The sequence below is a fragment of the Lates calcarifer genome, linkage group LG7_1 (genome assembly GCF_001640805.2).
Source record: "Lates calcarifer isolate ASB-BC8 linkage group LG7_1, TLL_Latcal_v3, whole genome shotgun sequence".
NCBI classification, from domain to species: Eukaryota; Metazoa; Chordata; class Actinopteri; family Centropomidae; genus Lates; species Lates calcarifer.
Window position 1 is genome coordinate 12,092,503 of NC_066839.1, and position 23,706 is coordinate 12,116,208.

The following is a 23,706-nucleotide window of genomic DNA, read 5'->3' on the forward strand; positions in this document are numbered from 1 at the left end:
TGCTTCAGGAAACTGTGTGCATGTACTCCACATATTAAATCAATTCAGTATCTTCTCTCTGTTTAATGACACACATAGGCCTAACAAAGGCATATGCAGTTAGTAAAGGCTTTCACAGCAATAAGTAATAAGCCTTGTAATGCAAAAATATATTAAGACTCGTCAGACTAAGTGACAGTGAATTGTCGCTGCTTTTGTTTCTGACATCTACCACCATCTGCATGCACACAGAAGCACAGACACACACACTGGTGTCCCTGCTGCGGGCTGCAGGGTCATGTGGCTGCAACAAGCGACAAGTGACCAAACAGCCGGAGTTAGAATTCCAAGATCCGCGGGGGCTGTTTGATCTGGAACATCCAACTGGCCCATAATTAATAGACGCTGACAAGAATTAAGAGCTCAGTGCTAACCAGTTTCAGTTTACAGCTTAGCAGCGCTGCAAACGGCAGAGACCCATGGCAGGAGGGCAGAGAGAATGACAGAGAGAGAGAGAGAAAGAAAGAGGGTTAGATAATGCTGAAGAATCGGAGGGTTGTTGGGGAATAAGACAAAACAAGCTGCTGCTTTTGGCTGAATGTATCAGTTTTCTGCAAGATCTCTGTTTTTTTCCTTTCTTTCTCTCACTTTTTTGTCTGTCTGTCTCCTTTTCCTCTCCCTTTCAGCATCGGGTGTACATCTCCTTCCCTCGCAAGCCCTGCCTGTCCCAGCCAGCGCCTGATCCAACCAGTGCAGGATTATCTCCTCCCCATGTGATACGGCACAGTACTGAGAATCTGACCACAACAAGACAGCTGGATGAGGCCCCTTGTAGAGGGGGGCTGGGGAGGGTGGTGGTGGGAGGGCTCGTGTCATCGTCAGCACCGCATTCCACACCTCAGGCCCAAAACCACAGCAGCCCCCACGCTTCAAGACAATCGCGTCCAGAGAGGTAGCTTGTGTCCGGGTAGTGAGTGAGTGAGAGAGCCTGTGACATGAGGGGGGAGTGTGCAGGCAGGGTTTTGGGGGTGGCGGTGGGGTGGGGCACAGATCATCTTAAAAGCATCCAGATCCATTTTTTACGGTTGCTGGCCCTTCATAAACTGTGGCAGCCAAAATATGGATGCAGGGGGCGAGGTTATGGGGTAAAAAGAGTGTGGGGAATGGGAGGTGGTAAAAGCGTGTGTGCTGGATATTATGAGCTCGGTAAGATCATACAGTACGGTACAGTATGCTCATAATTTACTGCAGACTGTGAGAGAGACGGGCTGAGACACAAAGATACTGCCTGACAGTCCATCCTCGCTCTGTGTGTGTGTGGAAAGACGATGAAGGCATGTTTGCATAGGAGCAATCTTTATGGCCACCTGACCCCGGCTTCCCTTTCACATTCAATATCTTTATTGACTTGTGCAACCTTAAAGCACAGTCCCAATTGAAGCGGCTGTGTTTTCCTGGCGGTGGCGTTATGTGTCATGTGGATTTATTCTATTCTGTTATATGTATATTATTTGATTCCTTTTCACTCCCACAAAATTGTCATTCTTCCTGTGTCCACAAAAAAAAAAAAAACTGTCACAGTCTGAATCAGGATTTTAGAAAAACTAAAGTCTAAGTCTTCTTCAAAATAGAAAAACACACCAAAAATGAAGTCAGTTATTGCATTTATCATATTTTCTTTTAGCAGTGTAATTACATTTTCTATAAGTTTTATTGAAATAGTGAAAAAAATGTGCCTTCTCCAAACTGCCAAGCAAAAAATTCTATTGGGTAAATAATAAATTCTATATTTATTAATGATTTGATTGGCCTAAAAGTTGTAGAAAAGGGAAATATTGAGTCTGAAAAAATTTGTGTTTTTGTTTAAAGCCAGTATCTTTAAGGTTGGAAAAAAATCCTCTTATTCTACACTGTGTGAAAATATCATATCGTATTTTATATCATATTAAAACATAAGACTCCATGCTTTTTATGGCTGTAACATATGGAGTGTAACAAATGGAAACAGGGTTGTTAAAACTCTCAAATTCCCAGACAAAACACAGACAACATGACTTCAGTTCCCTCAGTGGTAGCTGTGGGCCAACAGCATAGATGAAACTAATACATTTTAGAACAAATCAAACATTGAAAAAAGAAAGTAGGAGGAGTTCATGACTGTCCAGAAAAATAAAATTAAGCCCCAGACACAAATTATATCTATGAGGGATTGAAGAAGCTCTACAGATTTCATGACACACATGAGCATGTGGCTCATACAGTGTGTATCATGCTTGTGTGTTACTACATGAACATGTATTTGTGTGAGTGTCTGAATCTCACACAACTATTTTCAGCCACTCACCTGTCAGAGGCGCTTCTTTCTAGAGAATGTGTCAGAATTGGCTGGCTGGCGAACACTGCCAAAGGGAGATTAGGAGCTCCCTATTTTAGCTGGGAAAAATCAGAGGGATGCAGCGTGCGCTCCCCCCTCCTACACAGTCCCCTCACTCTTTACAAGGCACAGGGACCTTGCCCTTCCAGAGCTAGGGCTTCTGAGGGCCGAGTCTGTAAGCCTGCGTAGAGCAAAAGGCATCGTACAGCTTTCGCTTGACTGTGCAGAGACTGGGTGGGCTGCAGAGAGGGAGGGAGTCTATGAGAAAATGGGTACGGCTCAAGAGAAGGAAGGGGGGGTGGGTGTATCAGGATGGTGTCCCACCTGCTCTAACAAGACAAAGCTGGAGTTGTTCTCTCATAACTGCACACACTAGCATCGCTCTCTTTATCATGTTTTACACTTTTCATAAATCTGAGCCGGCGTGTCCATGAGGGGTATTACTGTGTATTACAGAGCCACCCAGACCACAAATGTGCCTGTAATCGAAAACATCTGCATGGCTGGAGATGTCCGGGTCGATTCAGGATCCCCGGTGTATTGGCCTATAGCTGGTTTGTGGTATTCACGCAAATTGTGTTGGAGTGGGTGACAGAGAAAAAGACGCAGAGGGAAAAGGGTGCCAGCGAGAAACTTGTACCTCAAGGTCCGATTTCATGTCACTTGTCAGGGGTGATATACATTGGGCATGTGCGTACATGGATGTGTTGTGAGTCGAGTCTGTGTGTGTTGGAGGGTTGCGAAGAGGTCAGCACTTCGCTTAATCCCCTTCTTCAGAGGAACACGTGTTACCCTCCGTGTCTGATCTATCACCTGCCAGACAGTGAGGACAGGCCAGAGCAGAGCCTCTGGGTGGGCGCTGACTCTCAGCTGTAGTCTGCCAGCTACTCTGACACCCTAAAATCCAAACAAGGCCCCATACATGTGCTGTTAGATAGACAAGTTTGTGGTACTGGAAAGAATCAAGTAGTGAGGGGTCAGAGGGCATTCGGTCTTTACAGTTTAACTCCCTTGAAACACAGATGTAGTGCTAATGAAGCTCTGTGTCATGTGCTGTTTAAATGTGTTGGCAAAGACTTTAAAGGCAACCATACAGTACAGACTTCTTCTATATCTTTATTTTGATGATGTAATCTTAGCGTATAGATTGGTTTCTGATCTAAGCCTATTGATTGGTGAGGGACCTGACAGTCTGTGATATTGGATATGGCTTTACTAATCTTTTGTGTATGTGGCTGGAGGAAAATAAGGCTGTAACGTTACCCTGGTAGCCACGTTCGCTCAGGAAAGACTGCTGATCCCTATCTGTGGTCGGGCGAGGGCGAGACAGCGGTGTAGGTTGCCAAAATAGTCTGGCAGCTTGTATTCATCCACCACATTACAGTGGTGTCAGAAAATCCCCACAAGCAAAGAATACACCACAGAAACACAGAGCTAGCACTAAAACCGACGAGTGTTGTCTTCAGAAGAGAAAAGCCTGAAGTGTCTTTAATTGAAACAGCTTAAAATTTTCATTCAGTGAGTATAAAGGCATGTATGCTTCAGTTTCAATGGGCATACTTTTTTAAAGATGCTAATTTGCTAACATGATGATGTGATTACTCAATCACAGACCTAGGCGCATTTTACTGTAGCACTTAAACTACAAAAAAATAAAAATAAATCTTCCATCTTTAGCAGGAAATAACAGTGACTCAAAGCACAAAGTCAAAAAATGCCAATTCAGTCCAGAAAATTCATGCATCATTTAACACCATACAGTAAGGCTATGAGGGTATTAGCGCCGCTATTAGCTGCGGGCACTGACTCCTGGCAGTGGTGACTGACACCATACCTTCCGCGAGTTGTAATTACGTGAGGGTTTTTCCATTGGACCTGTGACCTTTTATCAGCCTCAGCTGGACATTTAAGGGGTCACTGAGCGAGGCAGGTTTCCTCAGTCGCCTGCCGCTACCGTCCGGCCGGCTCATCCAGACGCTCTGCTGCGGCACAGCAGTAAAGCCAGACCTGGAGGGAAGTCTGTCATTTACAATATCTTTTCCCATGAGTCTGTTTGATTTGACTCTCAGACACAAGATATAAAATTCTTATATGTGCACCCACAAGCAAACTTAATACATAATGGACAACTGTGTGTTATTTAGGGAGAGGAGGGACGTAATTCACACTGATATAATACACAGTGTGAATATACTGATACGTTTTGCTTTCCCTTTTCCTTGACTAAGTGTGTTAAGCTGCTGCTTCAGAATAGTTCATTTGTTTGGATCTACGTTCGACTCCAAACACACTTTAAGCCACCAAACTGTGGTTTAAAAATTGAAGTCAGCTGATCAGCGGCAGGTGTTACAGGGAGGAGGAGGGGGTTCCCCCTGCCCACCAATGGTGCTGGTCTCACTCTGGCAGCTGGCACTTTATGATTCAGGATGGCACGCTTAAAGTGGAGCTTAGAGGGTCCTGGTGGGAATATTAGATACTTTAAGAACGACTGATCACATAAGTTCTCTCAGCATCTTCGGTGGCGCGAGGCATTTCTTACAACGCTGCCGCACCGTAACAAGTAAAAACACTTGGGTTTGGGATGTTGTGAGCATAGGAAAGTTAATGAGAGCCATGCCAGAAATGAGGAAATAATTATAAAATGTTAAACGTTAATATTTTAAAAGAGATCAAGGTGTTTTCAATGCAGCAGGTGGTGGATAATGTGGACACCTGCATTCATGTTATAATATGATATTTTTTCTTTTCCATGACCAGCCCTTGGTCTTTTGTTATGTGGTGATCTCACTACATGAAGTAGTGCAAGCTGCCGCCCCCCCCACTGCTTCCATGATCAAAGTTCCCCAAGTGTGTTAGAGGCCACGCTACAGCACTATGCCACGATTAAATGTCCTTTTTCCTTTTAATTGAATGCCATCACTTTCAGAGAATCACCTACTGTGCCACATGTCGCGGTGGTTGTGTGATGCTGTATCTCAGGAGCGGCAGGTGGTGGAGGCTACGGCATCAAACCCCCCCTCCCGGTCCTCACACACACACACACACACATACACACACTGACTGTCCACATCAACGGCTTAGCTCAGCCCGCCACAGACAATACCCTGCTGTTCTTCCTTTAAGCATGCGCTAATAGTTTCAGCTTTATTTCTGAAGCAACAGCGTTTTTTCTGGCTGACAGTCAAAGCCTGGGTGTGAGATATTTGGGCCGGGATGAAGACATCAAGAGTGGCCACAGGTATAAATAGTGTTGTAATGGCAATACAATGGTTGACCCCTCAGTCTGAGATGAACAAACACAGCTACGACAGTAAACAGTGCAGTTGTATTAGTGGAAGTGAACCAAGAGCCTGACACACAGTCTTGTGTTACCAGCACAGATTGCAGTTAACTGCTGCTGGCTTCTATTATGAGATGCGTTGGTGCTGGCAGAAAACAACAAAACTGTGTGACCACGCTTTTATTTTTAGGAAATTTATGACTGTTGTGTCTCTAAGTGGAGCCAATAAACAAATTCTGTAAACATCTCTTTTTATATTAGGATATATATCAGACAATCAGTGTGGATGGAAGTGGGCTGAACTCCAGAACTTGATCTGGTCAGACAGAGATAGCGTTTAACTTAGTAGAGTCTCATACTGGTCCTTCTTTTGTGGAGGCATGTCAGTGACATCAGAGATCAAATAATGTCCTATTGAGTAAATATTAAAAACACAAAAACTACTATTTATCAACTAATGCTACCCTAAGTGTTTGTACTGTGGATCTAAAGCAGGGATGTGCCAGCTTTGCCACTGCCGTCGCACACTGAAGAAAACTTAAAAATATGGATGTTTATTCACAATGGATATCTGGGATAGTAGTATTCATGGAATGTGTATGTCACATTGAATCTAAAAATATGTGCATTGTGTCTTTGTGTTCAGATTTGACTGAGTTATGGCTTCGAGAATGAGTAAGTTTTCTGATTCTAACTGCACCAAAATTGGACTCTAAGGATTTGAAGTACCTTAATAGCCTGCATGAAATGTTTGCCACATCTACTGCTGCAACTTCAACTGCTGACCGTGTTGATAAGTAGGCCAAATACATGGGCAAACTACAATAGCTAACTTCCTGTTATTTTCAAAACACCTGCACGCACATGTCCCTTTCACCTCATGCAAGTATCTTTGCCCAAGGGAGGCACGCCTCACAGTTTGAAAATCCCCCACACTCATTAAATGCCAGTGTACACTTCTAAATATTACAATGCACACTGTCAACTAAATTAAACAGCTACGTTTCTTTTAATAAATATACTGTTGTCGACAGTGTGTGAGGATTATTTTTGATAGTTTTACCTATCGTTTATTCCTACGCATCTGTCTGCATGCAGCTGTACAAATATTCAATTTTATTCTGGTGACACAAACAAAAGTGTCATCAAAAAGGGGCAATATTTTTATACCATAAGGCATTTGTGAGGTCTGGTGTCTGTCCATGAAAGTCCGTCCAAAAAGATACGTATGTCCCAGTTCAGCACTGAGTAAGATAACAGTCATTATAGAAGCATAACTTAGAGCTAGATGCAGTGTATCATTGTAGAACAATTCCTCTAGTTAAACACACAAATGCAAAAAAACAACAAAAATAAAAACTCTCCTCTCGTGGAAAAAGAAAATCTATCGGCTAGATTTTCCCTCTGTACTCCCAAAGGTCTCTCAGTGGAGGAGAAACAACACATGCAGGAAGTGAGGTGGGATGTTCGGAAACCATTTAGTGGATCAATATGCCAAGCAAGAGAGGGGAAGGGAGTCAGACAGACAGCGAGAGCGAGGGTGAGAGAGGGTGAGGGAGAGGGAGAGAGACACCCAGAGCCCATGGGAGAGGGAAGTCTTAGGGGAACAGCTTGTGCTTTTCAAGAGTACTGTTACACATCTCAGCCAGTCTTGGTAGGAACATCCAGCTCAGCAGCTTTTTCCACCCGCCTGAGAGGCTCAGGGGTGTGAGGAGAGGTAAGTGAGGCATGTGGGTGATGTCACTGGTGTCTCCCTGAGGCAACAGCCGCCTTTAATATCTGATCACTGACCAGTCCTTTTAGCCCTCAGTAAGACTGTTAGACTGTATTAGATTCACTCTCATGAAAGAGAAACTTGTCTCCTTTATGTCAACTCCTTTATATAAGCCTAAATAACAGACCTTTATTTATTAGCTTTTACTGTAAATGATTATTGATCAATCAAGGTCACAATATCTTGACAGCGTCTAATATATTTCTTATTATCCGGCTGATCATAAAACCTTTGAGAAGGGTTTAATTCTTCAAATTATAATGAAACACAGAAATTAGAAGAACAAGTGTAAGATTTTATCATCAGAGTAATAATTTGCTGTTGTTTCAATGCTTCCTTTAGTACTATTTTTTAATTGATGAGACCAATAAGTCATAAAATCTCACCAGGCCTGCAGCTAACAAATATTTCTGTTATTAGTTCATTTTCCAGAAAATAATGCACAATAATAATTAAAGAATGCATTTCAGTTTTCCAGTGTGGATTGCTCAAAATGCTTCTTTTGTCCGACCAACAGTCTAACAACAATTCTTTACATTTTTAGAGCTGGAACCAGATAATTTTTGGAATTTCTGATATTCTTTTAAAAGGATGTCAAAATAGTTTCTGATTAATTTTTTGACTCAGACGATGAATTGTTTCAGAGCTACAGAACACAACAAACAAAAATGATCATTAAATGAACTCAGCGCTCACCTTCTTTCAACATGCCGACTTTAAGACATTTCATGAAGCGGCAGGCCTGGCATGACTTGCGTCTCCTTTTGGTGATTTCACACTCATTGGTGGCCGGACAACTGTACTCAATATTTCCTGTAAAAAAACAAGAAAACATGTTGTCATTAATTCTTGTTTTTTTCAAAAACTAGATGGAGTTTGTTTTTAAAATGGCTGCATGGACAAGGAAATTAGATCAGGGATGGTAAACAACAGGCACAGAAAAGCTGTAAAAGAGACAACACGCTTGCGTGCACACACACACGCACCTGTCCCAAGGTGACCCCGTGTGACACTCCTGAAGGAGAGGAGAGTTTAGTGGCATTTTGATGGGACATGTAAAAAGCACCTACCCGCCCCGGAGTCCCTCCCCCATCCTGATTCACAGATAAATTAGCTTCATTAATGCAAAGCGTTCTCTCTGCAACGCTCGCCACGACCCCTTCCAGCCCATCCCTCAACAACACAAGGGCTGAGAGATGGACGCACAGCCGAGCCGTTCTGCATAATGTTCTCCAGTAAGGACCAAGAGCTGTTGTTAAGACTGGCCGATCTAAGGCTCCCATATCATGTAGCAAAGCTCGATGTATTATTCAAGTCCGTCTCGACGGCTGTTGGCTCACTATGGAAATATTTCCTATGCAATTTAATCACTCTGGTCCAAAAACAGCCAGAAATGCAGACATATTGAATCTGCTGCCATGTAACCGCTGTCTGTCTTTCTCACCAGGTTCCGGTTAACAATTTCTTTCCGGATCATTACACACTCGCCTCAGAAGTTGAAGTGACCCCAAGAATCCAATGACAAATCCTCTTTCCCAAGTATCCAAATCCCTTGATTGAATGTTTAAACAATGTCCTGTAAGTCCAGAGATGTATTAATGGTACCTAAAAACAGCAAACCAGGTGTTGTCTGTTGCAGATCTGCCAGATCTGGCCTCCCTCCCCCTCCCCTCACCACACACACACACACACACAACCCCCTGTTGGACAAGGAGAAGGTGCCAACATTTGTCAGGATCTCTGGAATCAATGGTGCCAGCAGGGTCACATGCACAGTGAGGGGCCCGGGGCACCATGCCAGGATGTTGGCAGAGGCTGCTGCTGGTTTCAGGGTGGCTAAAATCTTTTAAACTGAGAGGCGTTAGCAGAGGGAGAACACAGTACACTGCAGTGCTCATGTGTGGCTAGAACACATGCTGTGCACAAACCAACTGTATATAGCATGTACCGATAGTCACACAGTGTAACAATAATGCAATGGCTTTGTCTCAGTTTCAATGTGTGCTTTTTGAATGTGAGTTGATGTACACATGTCCCACAATGCAATGCACAAAAGAAATTCACAAGATCAGCATCATTTCCTGTCAGCGCTAGACAGTTAAGTACAGTAATTTCTTGTGTAATATAAGAAATGAATGCACTTTATGGTACACAGGTATTATGGTACACAGAAAAAACAGTAACTATGACAATAACTATATAGTACATAATTTATGTAGTTAGTGTGCAGAGGAAAACAAAAAAACGTAGGGTCCATGACATATACTCTACTTTTTGTGTTCTGAGCTCATAATATGTAATTATAATATATAATATGTTTGTTTCTCACTACAGAGTAAATCCTTGAATGTATATTATACTGGAAATAGAGTTAGTATGCATACTGATTTGTTTAAGTATGCATGAATTTTTTTTCAGTTTTCCAGCATGAAAACACCTCATTATTATAATTATATATGGAATTTCCCTGTTTTTTTGTTTTTTTAAAATCCTGCTTACATTTTTCTTGATCATATTTCATTTTATTCAAAAGCATATTATAAATAAATATTTTATATAATCATATAATACTATAGAATTAAACACAATAATAGAATACAGAGGATTTAAAGGTCAGTTTAGAGGTCAAATTAATTTCATGTTTTTCTGATGATTAAAGGAAACATTTTATACCTGAATGGATCAAAAATAACCTGTGTGTGTGTGTGTGTGTGTGTGTGTGAGGGGTGGGGGGATTGCATCAGGGGTCCAGAATAGTCTTAAATTGCCTACCTCTAAAAGCTCACTGTCGGCATACCCTCTTAGTTAATCAGGTCTTGTGTCCACCTTTATTTCTCAAAGGACATTTCAACCACTCTAATATCCTTCCTTAACCTCTCTTATTTTCCCTCTAAATTTTGATATATTATTATGCCATGCTATTATCCACGCGCTCATCTCCACTCACGCTGGACCTCTCCTTGTCCTCCTCCTTTACCGAGGCCGGGACCCCCCTTCCTGATTACCATTCCATTAAAGCAGCCTCTCCTCTCAGTGAATGACCATGTCCCCTGTCCCTTGTCCCTCTGCCTTTTATTTAGAGGACTTCTCAGCATGTCTCTCTCTCTCTCTCTCTCTCTCTCTCCTCTCTCTTCCCTTCCTCTGTTATTGCCCTGACAACACGTGCCTGAGCTTCTAATTGGCCCTCCCCCCCATCTCCTCCCCCCTTGGGTGGAGAGGCCTGGGGGCAAAGAACAGATCCACACCTCCCACCCTCCTTTCGTGACTTTCTCCCAATGAAATGCCTGGTTCTTAATTACAGTCACCCAACACTGATTGTTATTGACTGAAACTCCCGCGGCTCAGGACGAATGACGGACAGATTAGGTTCATTACGAGCCTGTCCTCCACGAAGGAGAGCAAGGGAAAGAAGAAGAAGAGGGGGTGCAAGACAACACAAAGTCACACATGAGCACTATTTACAGTTTGTACTGTGTTGCTGGTCAGATATCTGATTAAGTCAGTTTTTTTTTTATATTGTCTATTGTCCAACTGCAGAAACAGGAGGGTACATAAGAAAGTGACGTAAGTGACGTAACCAGCTATGTTCAATAAATCAGTCACACTCCTGACCTTATGTTGGCAGTAAGGCACATCTATGGTTTTTGCCAACTACCAATAAGATTAAAAGGGGAAATGAAGAGGATGTTTTGGTAATTTGGAGGAGTTTTGGACAGAAAACTTTTTCAGATTTATCCTCCTCAATGTGGCCACGGCCTCACTGACCTGCTGTCTGACTTTATGTCTACAGACACAAATACTGTGGATAAAATTCCAACTTCTGAATCTCATTTTGTGGCATATTATCTCTGTCCAAGTGATTATTCTGGAAAAGCTCCCGCACATGGCAGAGACGATGCCAGACGTACGATTCACATGCAAACAAATTGAAAAAATAAAAAAAAATCACAACCCAGAACAGATTTACAGTCTGGGCCTAATGCCTGCTGTAGACACTCAGAATCACTACACTGTATTAGTCCCATAAGAGCAGAGGGTTGGCTACCAGCACTGAGGACACATGACCATGGATTCCTCATCAGGTCAATATGCTTTCCTGGCAATCGCAACTATGGTAAACCTAATGAAAAGAAGTGACAGTACACTTAGGTTAAATGGGTAGCGCCTCAGAATATTCAACCACCTGTGAAATTACAGAAAATACAATATTCTCAGGTTAACTGAGAGCATACAGACACTGGAGATGAGCTCAGGGGAGCCAATGAAAAATGAAAGACAAAGTGGGAAATACCTTGTATTGTCCTTTTGAAAAAGGCTTTGCAGGCCTCACAGGAGGCCACCCCATAGTGGTACCCTGAGGCAATGTCGCCACACACCAGGCACAGCCTCTTGGGAATGGCATTGAGCATGTACTCGCACTTGATTGGCGAGTCATCCACCATGCTGCCGGAGCACTCCTCGTAGCGGCGTAAGCAGGCGCCACCACCCCCGAGCATGCTTGGGTTGAACATTGGTGGGGAGTCCAGGGTGTGCGAACGCCCACCGCTGCCGTTGACGTAGCCGCCGCTGGCGTCAGAGTTGCCGCTGGGACTGTGGTGGCTGCCGGTGTCGACTAGTGAGGAGGAGGGACTGGAGGGCTCGGTTTTGACGTAAGAACCACAGCTTGAGGATAGGTGTCGGTCCTCAGAGGGCATTCTGGGTAGCAACCTGGATAGAAACACATAGGGCCGGAGCTGCAGTCAGGTTTGGTACTAAATTCACAGTAAATACAGTGCAAACCAGGGAAGAACTGAACCACTGCGATATTATAAGGTGATACAAACTGGTGTTAAATGTTCAGCAACCTGGTAATCAAACAGAAACAAACTCTAGAATTTGTCTACCGAAGTCTGACCCTCAGGATCTGAGAGAAAACACTTTTCTTGGCTGATAGCAGCACATCTTAAAAATCATCAAATGAATTCTGAAGGACTCCATAGGCCCAAACAGTTGGAGAAATTCCCTAAAAAACTCATCAGAGATCATGCAATCTTACAGAGAGACAAGGGTTTTCAAACAACATCATCTATATAGAAACAGTGCTTTTTTTCCTCACATGCAAATAAGAGCTGATTTTCTAGAGAACTGAGAAACAAAGAACCTTACATGAAAGTCAATATAAATCAGAAAATCTGCACTTTCAATGAAAACATCACCGCTAACAAGCCCGACAAGATGTACTGAACGTTGCTTTCTTCCATCATCGCCTGATTATCCCGTGAGAGATTCATCAGCTGTGATGGAGCATGCCGGTTCATCTGAGTTTGATAGATTATGTTACAGACACAACCATTAATGTGTTGGAATGCCAAGTGATATACTACAGTAGCTTATTTCTCTCAGGCAAAATGGTAACTAATGACCATGTCAACGGATGCCCCATACATCTTGCAAACAATGCCCACAGTGGGTCGGCTGCCAGGCGTAAGTGAATGAATGAAACTTCAGAAGGCTGTTAATGGACAGAGAGAGGTGTTACACTCAGCATATGGAGGATCATGGGTAATACATGACCCAATCAATAGTCCTGGTGAGTTTGCCAATGGATGGTGCGAGGTTACAATAGACTTAAAGTGAGAGGTTGGAGGGGCTGAAGAAGACCTTGGATTAAGTCCCATAATCCCAAATGTTATTATAAAATTGGGGAAAAGAGTTAAAAGAGTTAAAGAAAGATATTACTTATGCAAGTCTGTTGTTCTTCTGAGATTTCTTCCTTTTCTCCCCTCATTAAAGTACTATTTCAGAGCTTTTTCTTTTCTGAATTGGAGGTCTGAGGCTAAAGGGTGTTTTTGCTGTGCAGATTGTAAAGCCTTTTCAGAGAAAATAAGATTTTAGGCTATGAAGAAAACAAATAAAACTGACTTAACCTATCAACAAAAACAGTTCCAAGTGTTACCAAATGTTAACAAGCAGATCTTGCTAAAAAACATCAAGTATTTTCGAGATTTTATTTGAAAGAAGATACAAAGTTCTTTATTTGCCATGTTTTGTATGTTGTTGTACTTGCAGTGGCTTCAATAGTATCCTCTCAAATAAAGCGTGAAATGAGGCTTGGGTCAGTGTTAGAACTGCTGGCTCTGTCTGTCACAGTTGGTGCTGATCTTACACAACTTCTGCCCTACATGCTTGTAAATATTGTGTGAAAGCTGTGGAAAGCCATGTGAAGAATGTCTGAAACTAACAAGAAGCTAACACTGGGCCAGATTCCTCTGAACTTTTTGCCCCCCCCCCAACGTTCTTTTCAATTTCAGTGTTGTGGTTAGAAACGTATTTTCCCTCGGTTGCCTCTTTGTAAAAGTGTTTATATAAAGACATGAAGTCATCAGGCCCTGACAACATGAAACCTCTCTTTTAACTGCTAACGGGTAGCAGGGTGGAGGGAGGAGAGGGAGGGGAGGAGGAGATAGCCTCTACCCCTGGGCCCAGATCAGATCTATTGATCCTCAGCTTCCTTCCTGTTCCAGATGAGGCATGAAAAAATAAACCCTCCTCTTACGGGTCCCAGACATTCCTTATGCATTTTTAATCAGCCAGGACTGTTAACATAGTGCGAGATAGAGCGATACAACATAATGTTAGTCTTCATTCTGAGGCTGTTGTGGTTTATAAAAGATTCACAGGGCTCACGTTAAATCTTGTTAGCAATCAGCATGCACCTATAGTCAAATGGAAGGTATATTTTCTCCCATCTGAAGGAAGTGGAGAGAGCGGCGTTGTAACAGTTAATACATCATTGCAGCCAGATAGGGGGAATCCCTATGGAATAGTACATTGTGGCATATGTAAAAAGTAGTTCATTCCACACTTAGCACACAGTAACGCTGGGGAGATGTTTTTTGTTAGGTTTAATGGAAATTTCTAATGGGTCCTTTCCAATCTGTCGAAATGAAATAATGGCACGAACCACCAATTCGCATGGACAGAAATAGCTTCATAGTTTCATAATTTGGTTTCCCCCTCTTATTATAAAGAGACACAGAGTTTTCTAAGCGCAGCCTGACTCTCCTCAACCCGCCCCGCTCCCCTGGCAACACACACACACACTCAAACACACACAAACGCATTGCACCTAATATCTAATGGGGTGGTGTTTGCTCCGCCGCGCAGAAAAATGGTACAAACTGAGCAGACGAGCAAGACTCATCAGACAGACGTGAAGGTCACCTGCCTCCTCTGTTCTGCTGTTCTTAGAGGCCCAGACGCTCCCCACAATGGACGGCTCAGAGCAGCAGACGCACAGGTTTCAGTGTGTCCACGCCACACTGAAAGGAAGAGAGAGAGCGTCTAGACACGACTCCATGTAAAAACTAGAGAGCTGTCCAGAATGTTTAATACGACCGAGACGCTGCCTGAAATGCCAGATCAGTGACCACTGCTTTTTAATTTTTTTTTTTCTTTTAATATCTGAGCCAAAGTGTGATGGGTGTGAAAATGTCCCACCAGAACAGCTTAAAATCTCAAATGTTTGTGTGTGTGTGTGTGTGTGTGTATTTTGGCATGCCTCCTCATGCTGGCAGTGATGCAGATCCCCTGCTTCCCTACATAAATCCTGAATCCATCCACCTCTTCTCTACACCATGAAATATGTTTTCCAGCCTCTGAAATTCAGCTCAATAAATTTTAGGAGGAGTCACAAAAAAAAGAAGAAGAAAATCTAAAATGCATATTCAAAACAATTCTCCACAGTGACCTTACGCTATCCATTTCTTCTTGAGTGACGAGTTTAAAAAAATAAAATCTGGTTCTCCATATTTTGCTATGTATTTTCCCACTGAGGGGAAATATTATTGTTAAGCTTGGGGTTAAGCTTGTAGCAAGGAACACGGCGTAAATCATGGTGCTGAACACACAGTCGAACATGGAAGCGCAGAAGGACAGAGGCAAGGAGCCATGCATGAAATTAGTTCATTAATCTTTCTATGATAGGCTGTCCTTGTTTGGGGCAAACTCTATCAGCTTTAAACTGAGTGCCCCTTCCTGCCTGACACATAGATTACACTGTTAGTCCGCGGCCGGGGTGTCTGGGAAATGAATGGTCATGCGAGCGGGAAAATGGGGTAGCGTGTGTCGCCCAAATGTTAAGTAGTAACAACAACATGCGCGTGGCATAGCGTTGGCACAAATGAAGGTCATCATCAAAAACTGCGTGCGTTCTGAAATTTAAATACATGATTCATACGCTGCTGCGAATAACGTAGTTAGTTTTTAGAGAGGAGACATTTGTCAAAATACATTTATAAAACATTTTAAGGTAAATGTGTTGATTTTACAGTAGAAAAAAAGACATTTTTATTAAAATCTGCTGTGTCTTCATCTTTCGCTGTCTGCTCAAATCCTGAAGTTTCACACCTGAATCACAGACTCTGAAGCATAAACTTAAATATTACATGTAAAATTATAGTTACTACCTGTGACGCCTTATTTTTAACTGTTGTGTCCATAAACATTTTTAATTCTCTTTCTGCTGATCAGTGTCTACTAGATCAGACAATACATTTGCTGTCTTTGCCTTTAAGCGTAGTAGTTTACCGCAAATAAACATCATTCAAACGATAAACTTTTCTAGACTTTAAGAATTATTTCTAGTTTAATTTAGATTTTGCTGTGTTCTTTCATCTCTCTTTGAAACTGTACCTTTATGTAGTAGGTTTTATCAATTTTTCTTTCCGTATCTTATTATGCTTTATGCATCTTATGTTCAACTATATGCACATTCATATTTTACCTGGCTGCAGAACAAATCTTCTGTCTGGAGAAAAAGATTAGGCAAGCAGCTAATGATCATTTTCACTATTGATTAATCTGATGATTATTTTCCGGATTAATTGATTTATCATTTGCTCTGTGACATGAGTCCATCACATGTTCCCAGAGACAAAGGTGACGTCTCAATTTGTGTTGTTGTGTCCAACAGTCCAAATACTCAGAGATATTCAGTTTACTGTCATGATTGAAATGATAAGATGATCAACGGAGTGTTAAAATAGTTGCAGGTTAATTTTCTGTTGATTGACTGATTGATTAAATTGTTTCAGCTCTAACAAAGTTATTGCTTTATGCTTTAATTGTGAAGTTTTTTTGCATGTTTTCCACAGTACTTGGTCTAATCACAGAGTCCGCTACCTGAGCAAGTTCCCGTTCACTGAAGAAAGCCATGGGATACAGTTGAAAGCTCAGAGAATACAGTAAGTGGACCTCATCGTATATACCACAGATTTGTGTCCTAAAGGTGGACAATGAAAATCCACGCTTTTTGTAAAATTTTGTTCTGAAATGTTTTAAAACTTTCTCACTCAACCTTTTCTTTGAAAGTTCCCTCCCCTCAGTTAAATTTCATTTGCACTGCACAGACATACTTCATTTTCGCTTTTCTCTCTCTCTCTCTCTCTCCTCTCTCTCTCTCTCACACACACACACACACACACACATACTTGTACACAGGAACTTCCAGCATATGGCCTCTTCAATGTCACTGCCACGAGGAGAGATTGCATAGATTTCCCACATGGATGATGTCTCCTTACCTGGAGTATCAACCCCCATCTACATACACGTCCACCACCTCCAGGAAACTGCTCTCCCTGCAAAGTCAAACACACCCCTAACTGCCTTTTAAAAAGAGACAGAAGAGAGAGGTTATGGGGGAGAAAGAATAAACGAGCAGAGACTTAAGCCGTCATTGGGAATCAGAGGGGGACTCATGAGGGACAGTTACGATATTGATTTCATAAATAAACAGAGATGGCCATCGATCCTAATGTTATTTTGCATTTCAATTACTGCCCAGAAACATAACCTTCAAACGTCTGCTTCTCCACAGTAATAACATCCACTGATAATCACAAGCGAGTCTTGTCTGGCGCAAATTGGCTTTTCTCTCTCTCTCCTTTTTTTTTTCTTCTCCCAAATGTGTAAATGACACAACTTTGCATTTGCCTAATGGTATTAGGGCATGGGCTGAATTTCAAGTGCGACTCAAGCTGATACAGTAAGCACTCCGGTCAATTGACACAATGCAAATTAACGTGGTGAAGAGGAATTAAGTTCACAATGTGAGACCTCGTGAAGCTACGATGAGGCCCATTAAATTAAACATGCTGGCTGACCCACACTCCATGATTAGACGCATGGCTTCTTCTTCTTCTTCTCTGTGTGTGTGTTAATTTCATTTGATCAATAAAACAAACTCATTCTAAGAAGTCCTCTCTGCTGCTTGTATTCTGCCTGAGCCAATGAAAGCCACATTCACGTTTTGATTGAATAGTGCCTGCAAAAAAAAAAAAAAAAGCATCCATCTACATCCTGATGAATTCAGAGTCCTTGACAGGCTGCCTAAAGGATATATCTATATCAAGAGGGGGTCATGACATGTAATGAAGTTTGTTCTCCTCTCATGCCGTCACACAGCACCACTCTCCCATCGAGCTGGGCTGTACCCTCATATGCAGCAGCCATCACCATTAATAAAAATGACAGTCTGAACATTTGGAAAACAGTGTCATGACAAAATGCAGCAGCGAGTTTCAGTGTTTTTAATTTTTTTTTTTAATCTCTGGTCATTTTTCCTCAAAGCCTGGTAGTGTAAGAAAAAGTTGGAGGGAAGCAGCATTTTTCCCCACTGATGTGACCACAACACAACACCCACTGTCCCAACACCTGCTCCCTCCATCCGTCAGTGAACTCAGAGGTTCGGTTCCCAGGCGATTTTACCGGTCCCATCAGCCAATTGTCAAACTTAGGGACAGATCCACGGTGAGATGAGATGATAAAACCAAACAGTGAGCACGCTACTTAAAGTGCAGTGGTAGCTGTTTTCTATGAGGTGCAGAAAGATGAGCTGGAAGCAGTTTGTCCATTCCACTAGACTGTAAGAAAACCCCCAAAACAACATTTTTACTGAAATTACTGATACTTAAACACTAAAATTCAATTTGCTAGCTCTGACATGCACAGAAATGCTTTTGCAGGACGCACAGGAATAGCGATAAGACCCAGATTTGTCAGGAATGTATCAAATATCGCATCACAAATCTCTGTTTCAAAATAAAATCTGTTTCAAAATGCGGCATGAACACTTTGAAATTACCACTACCGTGACATTTCAGTGTGGTCTTTCTGTATCAGGTCTTTTTTCAATATAATTTTCAAGGCAGGTTCTGGTGGCAAAAAGTCAACTTTGGCGCAAAACACTACATGGCAGATCAGTAAGAGCCATATCAGTTGGTGAAGACGTCCAGTTACAGTAAATTATAATGTCTGAACCCGCACATCTACTGACCCACGACAACAAGCAACTGCAAGATATATTTAATGTTCATTGTTTAAATATCCTGCTATAATTAAATTATGATTTATCTTTCTGATTCTGCATTTTTGAAAACATTTGGTCTTGAATTAATGTTTGATGTGGCGCTCATTTGTTAAGAAGAACACATAAAATAAAAGGACTTCTATATGTTAAATATCACCTGAGAGGTTTAATTATGTAGTAATGTTAAGTTTTTTACAAGACACACTTTTGACAAGACAAGTGATTGGACCATGGTGTTTATATATTAAATTTTTAGACGAATGGTAAAGTTTCTCATATAAACACTTTATGAACAAACACATAACTAGTGTAATAAATGCAGATGCGATGATGATAAGATGATGTCTTTCTCTTAACAGACACAGTCAGGTGTTTGCATGATATGGCACCGCTAAAATTAGATCCCAGGTCAGTGTGTGATTCTTTGGTCTCATCCGTATGTGCGTGCACATGTGTGTGTATGTGTCTGTGATGTGTGCGTGTGCATACATTTGACTGCTTGTGCTTTATGCATTCCTGCTTGTTTGCTTGTGAAGGGCATATATGAGACCAGCAAGTGGAACGAGAGAAAAATAAATCAGAATTATTTTATTTAAACTTAAGGTGTAAATGATGCAGTTGTTAAAACTGTCATGGCTAATCCACAGCTAATCACAGACACACCATAGGGTTGATCATTTCAAGATTACTTGTTAAACATTTTAAGAGTAGGAAAATCATGTGTCTATTTTTTATAATAAAAAATTCTATTATGTGTCCATGAAAAGACCCATAAAAATTCTCTTGAAACTATTCATGAGCAAGAAGCACATGAAAAATTTTCTCTCTCCAGAATATTCAAATAATGTCAAATGACTGAAAAGTTAGGAGTACCTCAGGAGTCAGATTCTCGAGTAGATTACACCCATAATTTGATATTTAATCCACATTTATAGCTGCAGGTTATTTTGATTTCCATCAAAAAACAAGAACAAGAAACACCAAAATGGTCCTGATGCGGACATTAAAAAAAAAAAAATCAAATTATAAATTCTAGACATTAAAACAGCATATAACGTATTTATATGCATATACAGATCTATTGTTCAGTTCTTTTATTTTTTGACACAAAGGAAAAACACTGTGGTATAAAACTGAGTCATTTAATATCATCCTTGCAAAGGGTCAAAAGAGGACACACTACTATCTACCATCTATATACAGTATACGTGTGTGCATATACCTGTATATATAGAAATTATTTCTAGCATTAATATGCGATGCCTGATAAGCTAATATTAGTGTGCTGGTAGAGGAGTATATTTGCCTCTTCAGCAGAGCTGTAGCGTGAGAGTTGGACACCACAGCCGTCAGACTTCTAACCTCGGGCCAGTGGGTCGGCTGTCGGGCCAAAAGTCCTCAAGGGGTTAATAGCATTCCCCGAGGCCAACCCTGACCAAGTACAGCTTAATGTGACACTTACAGCACAGATTTCCTGTATACAAGTACATGTACAACTACATCTGCTTCCAGGTGGTAAACTTTATGTCAGTATGATTTACAATATTTAAAGGTTTAGTAGTAGTTTACTGTAAAAACCCATATTGTAACCTCAGCTATGATGTTCTTTAGCTAAAGAGGGTGTGAAAGGTCATGACATACTATTACATTTAAAAGTTTTATCATGGTTTGCTCAATGTAAACGAAATACAATCAATTTAGCGAGTTAAATTAACTCAGCATTAATCCCAGAGAGGACTCTGTTATAAACAGTACAAATACAGTTTGTAGAGTGGTGAGTAAAACATCAGCATCTGCATTTGTGGGGGGGGGGGATAGCAGAGTTAGTGTGTCATGAAAAGTGCTGTCCTATCAAATGTGGCCAATCGGTCCTGCAGTAACAGAGAAGAGACAAACTGAGGGGATTGAGACTGTATACAGTATGCACACATTCACATTATGTATGTGTGCATCTGTGTACATATGTAAGCAGCTACTGCCTCGCCCAAACACACATGCATACTATTTTTGTAGGCATCTATATATGCAGGGTAGATGTAGATAAACACAAGCACACAGTATCACAAACACAACATCGTACACACACTTAGTACAGACTGTGCTGTTACCATCAGGTTAATAGCATCATATTGTTGCCTTTGTCTTTTCTGATAATTTAAATTCAGCTTAAAATGTTTTCAACTTTTTGTATGTTTAAGTTATTATATATATTTTTTTTTTATCAGATATTACCTTACTTTACAAAAATAGAATAACTTAAGACCTCAGTTTTAGGTGGATAGATGTGTATTAAATGCAATTTTACCGATTTCTGGAAACTGATGATTATGCGAAAAAGAAGAGCTCAGGGTTGTGGGTTTTTTTCAACTGCACAGCAATCTGCACAGGAATTGCAATATTGAGTGTCAAAGCCTTAAAAGACAATACATGAAACTGATATATTTAAACACATTAAAAAAGAAATGAAGCCCAGGTCTGTTACTTTTATGTGAGATATCAAAACAACTGACGAATTCTCTAAACACTTGTGGTTAAACATTACACTTCTGAAATGATTTCCATCAATTCACTAAGAAATTAGCGTAATTAATTTGATTATAGTTAATAAATTAAATGTATGTACATGTCCACATTATGTGTACAGGACATTTTACTACACTGCTGAAACAGTTTGAATTGTCAGTGTTGTCAAACTTACACTTCATTTGTTGCTATAGTACAATTTTGTTCATAAAATGTTAATGTAGTATGAGAATTCTGCAGAGTGTATATAACATCTACACCACTTTAAATAATTCTTGAAAATCCCTTCTAATAAAAGAGATTGCTTTTGAATGCAAACATGTTTGATCTTTTATTTTGCATAACAAATACAGACTTAAGTTATTTCACTTTTCTTACTTTTGTCTTGCTTGTATCGGGAGGTGCAGCTCAGATGCAGTTATAGACTGCAATAAATTAAAATAAATGTTTAACATTCCAGAAGATGTGTCTTTTTTATTTGTAGAGTCTTGGGGAGTTTGAAATATCCCTAATCATAGTCCTGTGAAAAAGTGCTAAGCAGGTTAACCCTTTCCAATCCCATCTACAGCTTAACATTAAGAGGATCAACCCGTCCAGAGGAGCGTCTTTCCAGTCATCCAGCGAGTGCAGCAATGAAACAGTAAGGACTGGTTCTCTGAGATTTATGAGTTTCTTTGAGTTCTCATTTCCTGTACAGCAAGCACCTTGATCCCTGCACTTGTGAACTGACATGCACAATGATATGCGTATGTAAAGTGTGCACCACTTTAATCTTTTCTAAATAGAAATAACTGTGTTTTCTTTACCTACACTGTCAGTTTGGAGATGATCTAACATTTCCCTGTCAATATAATTTCAGCATGATTTAAGCACAAGCACCAAAATTAAATAAAGTGCAAAAGCAAAAACAACATAAAAGTGATCAAAGCTTTAACCAAACACAGGCAGACAGTTATCAGCCAAATCAAATACACTCTTATCTGTCTCTTAAAAACTCTCTCTCTCTCTCTCTCTCTCTCTCTCTCTCACACACACACACACACACACACTGGACAACAGCACAGTCACAGTTTTCTTTCTCTGGGACACCGCTGGACATCGACTGCTGCCAGAGGATAGTTGTCTGGATATCATCTGTATTAATCTGCCTCTGGCTCTTCCCTGTGGCTGAGGTTAAACCCTGGATCCTGATGCAGATCTAGACAGCTGTAGGGCAACCATCCGACCTGGACTCCCCCGCGGGCTACGCTACCGCAGCCTCACTGACTCTACTGAGGCTCTGCTGTCCCGTACATGGGGAGATGGAGCTGAGATAATGTGAGGAACTCCCTGTCTTTTGAAATAGTTTACTTTATCTATGAGATGTTTTTTTTTTTCACAAATGGATTAAACAGATTTCACTCATGATTTGATCTTTCCTTTTGGATAAAAAATAAAGGTCAAGAAGTAAATGAAATTCTATCAGCTAGAAGTAGAAAAGAAAAATTCCCAACAAAAGGGAAAAAGATGTGGAAAGAGATGCACCTACTGGTTGTGGTAGCAGAGAGGGTCAGGGATGCACAGTTCGGAAACATCCATCAGTCCACGTTAAGCATTCCAGGTGTTGCAATGAAAAACAGATAAAACAAACAGCTTGGGAAAAGCTGAAGGAGGAGATCAGTTCCTAAGTCTCCTCATATCTTGATGAAATGTTGATCAGGTGTTCCTGGGTGTTGTCTCCCCTCCCTCCTCTGATGCACAGACACAAAAATAAGAATTAAAAAAAACCTTCTGCCTCGGCCCGACAAACTCCAGTCTGCACAGGTGCTGCACACTCAGGCTCAAGAGTGTGTGTGGAGAGGAGAAGAGTGGGTTTAGTGATGATATAGAGAGGGGAGAGGAAAAAGAACCTGAGGTAGAGACGAAAAGAGAAAACAGGAAGTGTACAGAGGAGAGAGAGTAAAAATCAGGGGAAGTGATGGATAGAGAAAGAGAGAATAAAAGACATGAGATAGATGGATGGAGAGCAGCAGTGCCGAGAGCGCACTCAGGCTGAGCAAGTCAGTGAAGGGACTGAGTCTCCATTGAAGACATGGGGGCTCTTTAAGAGCAGGAGGGCGTGGTTTGGTGCATATGGAGCAGTTGCTATTGGTGGGTTTCAGGAAGGCTGTCCTGAGAGCAGCCAATGGAGATAAGGGATTACTGTGGTGGGACGGGCTGATGGAGGACCAGTCGGTGTCCAGTCATTCACAAGGGAGCGCTGCAAAACATAGAGACCCAGGCAGACCCCCCCACCCCCAACCCTAAAACCACACAGACAGATAGAGAGACAGACAGACAGATAGATGAGGAGTTCCTTTGGAGTCACAGTTGGTGTTTACAACAGCAGAACTACAGTGAAGTGGTCACTAGTAGAAGAAGTAGCAGCAGGTTCACTGAGGATGATT

At 41.3% G+C, this 23,706-nt stretch overlaps 1 protein-coding gene across 1 annotated transcript in view; it reads right to left on the reverse strand.

The window, feature by feature from the left end:
- The window catches only part of esrrgb (estrogen-related receptor gamma b), a 38,252-nt gene extending 14,938 nt beyond the window's left edge, over positions 1-23,314 (reverse strand). Inside the window, exons 1-3 of the mRNA XM_018694581.2 lie at positions 22,809-23,314; positions 11,699-12,114; positions 8,104-8,220 (exon numbers count right to left, since the gene is read on the reverse strand). Of these exons, the coding sequence (XP_018550097.1) occupies positions 8,104-8,220; positions 11,699-12,114; positions 22,809-22,858 (583 nt within the window). The 5' untranslated portion in view covers positions 22,859-23,314. The remainder of the gene's footprint in view (positions 1-8,103; positions 8,221-11,698; positions 12,115-22,808) is intronic.
- Between the last annotated feature and the right edge of the window lie 392 nt (positions 23,315-23,706).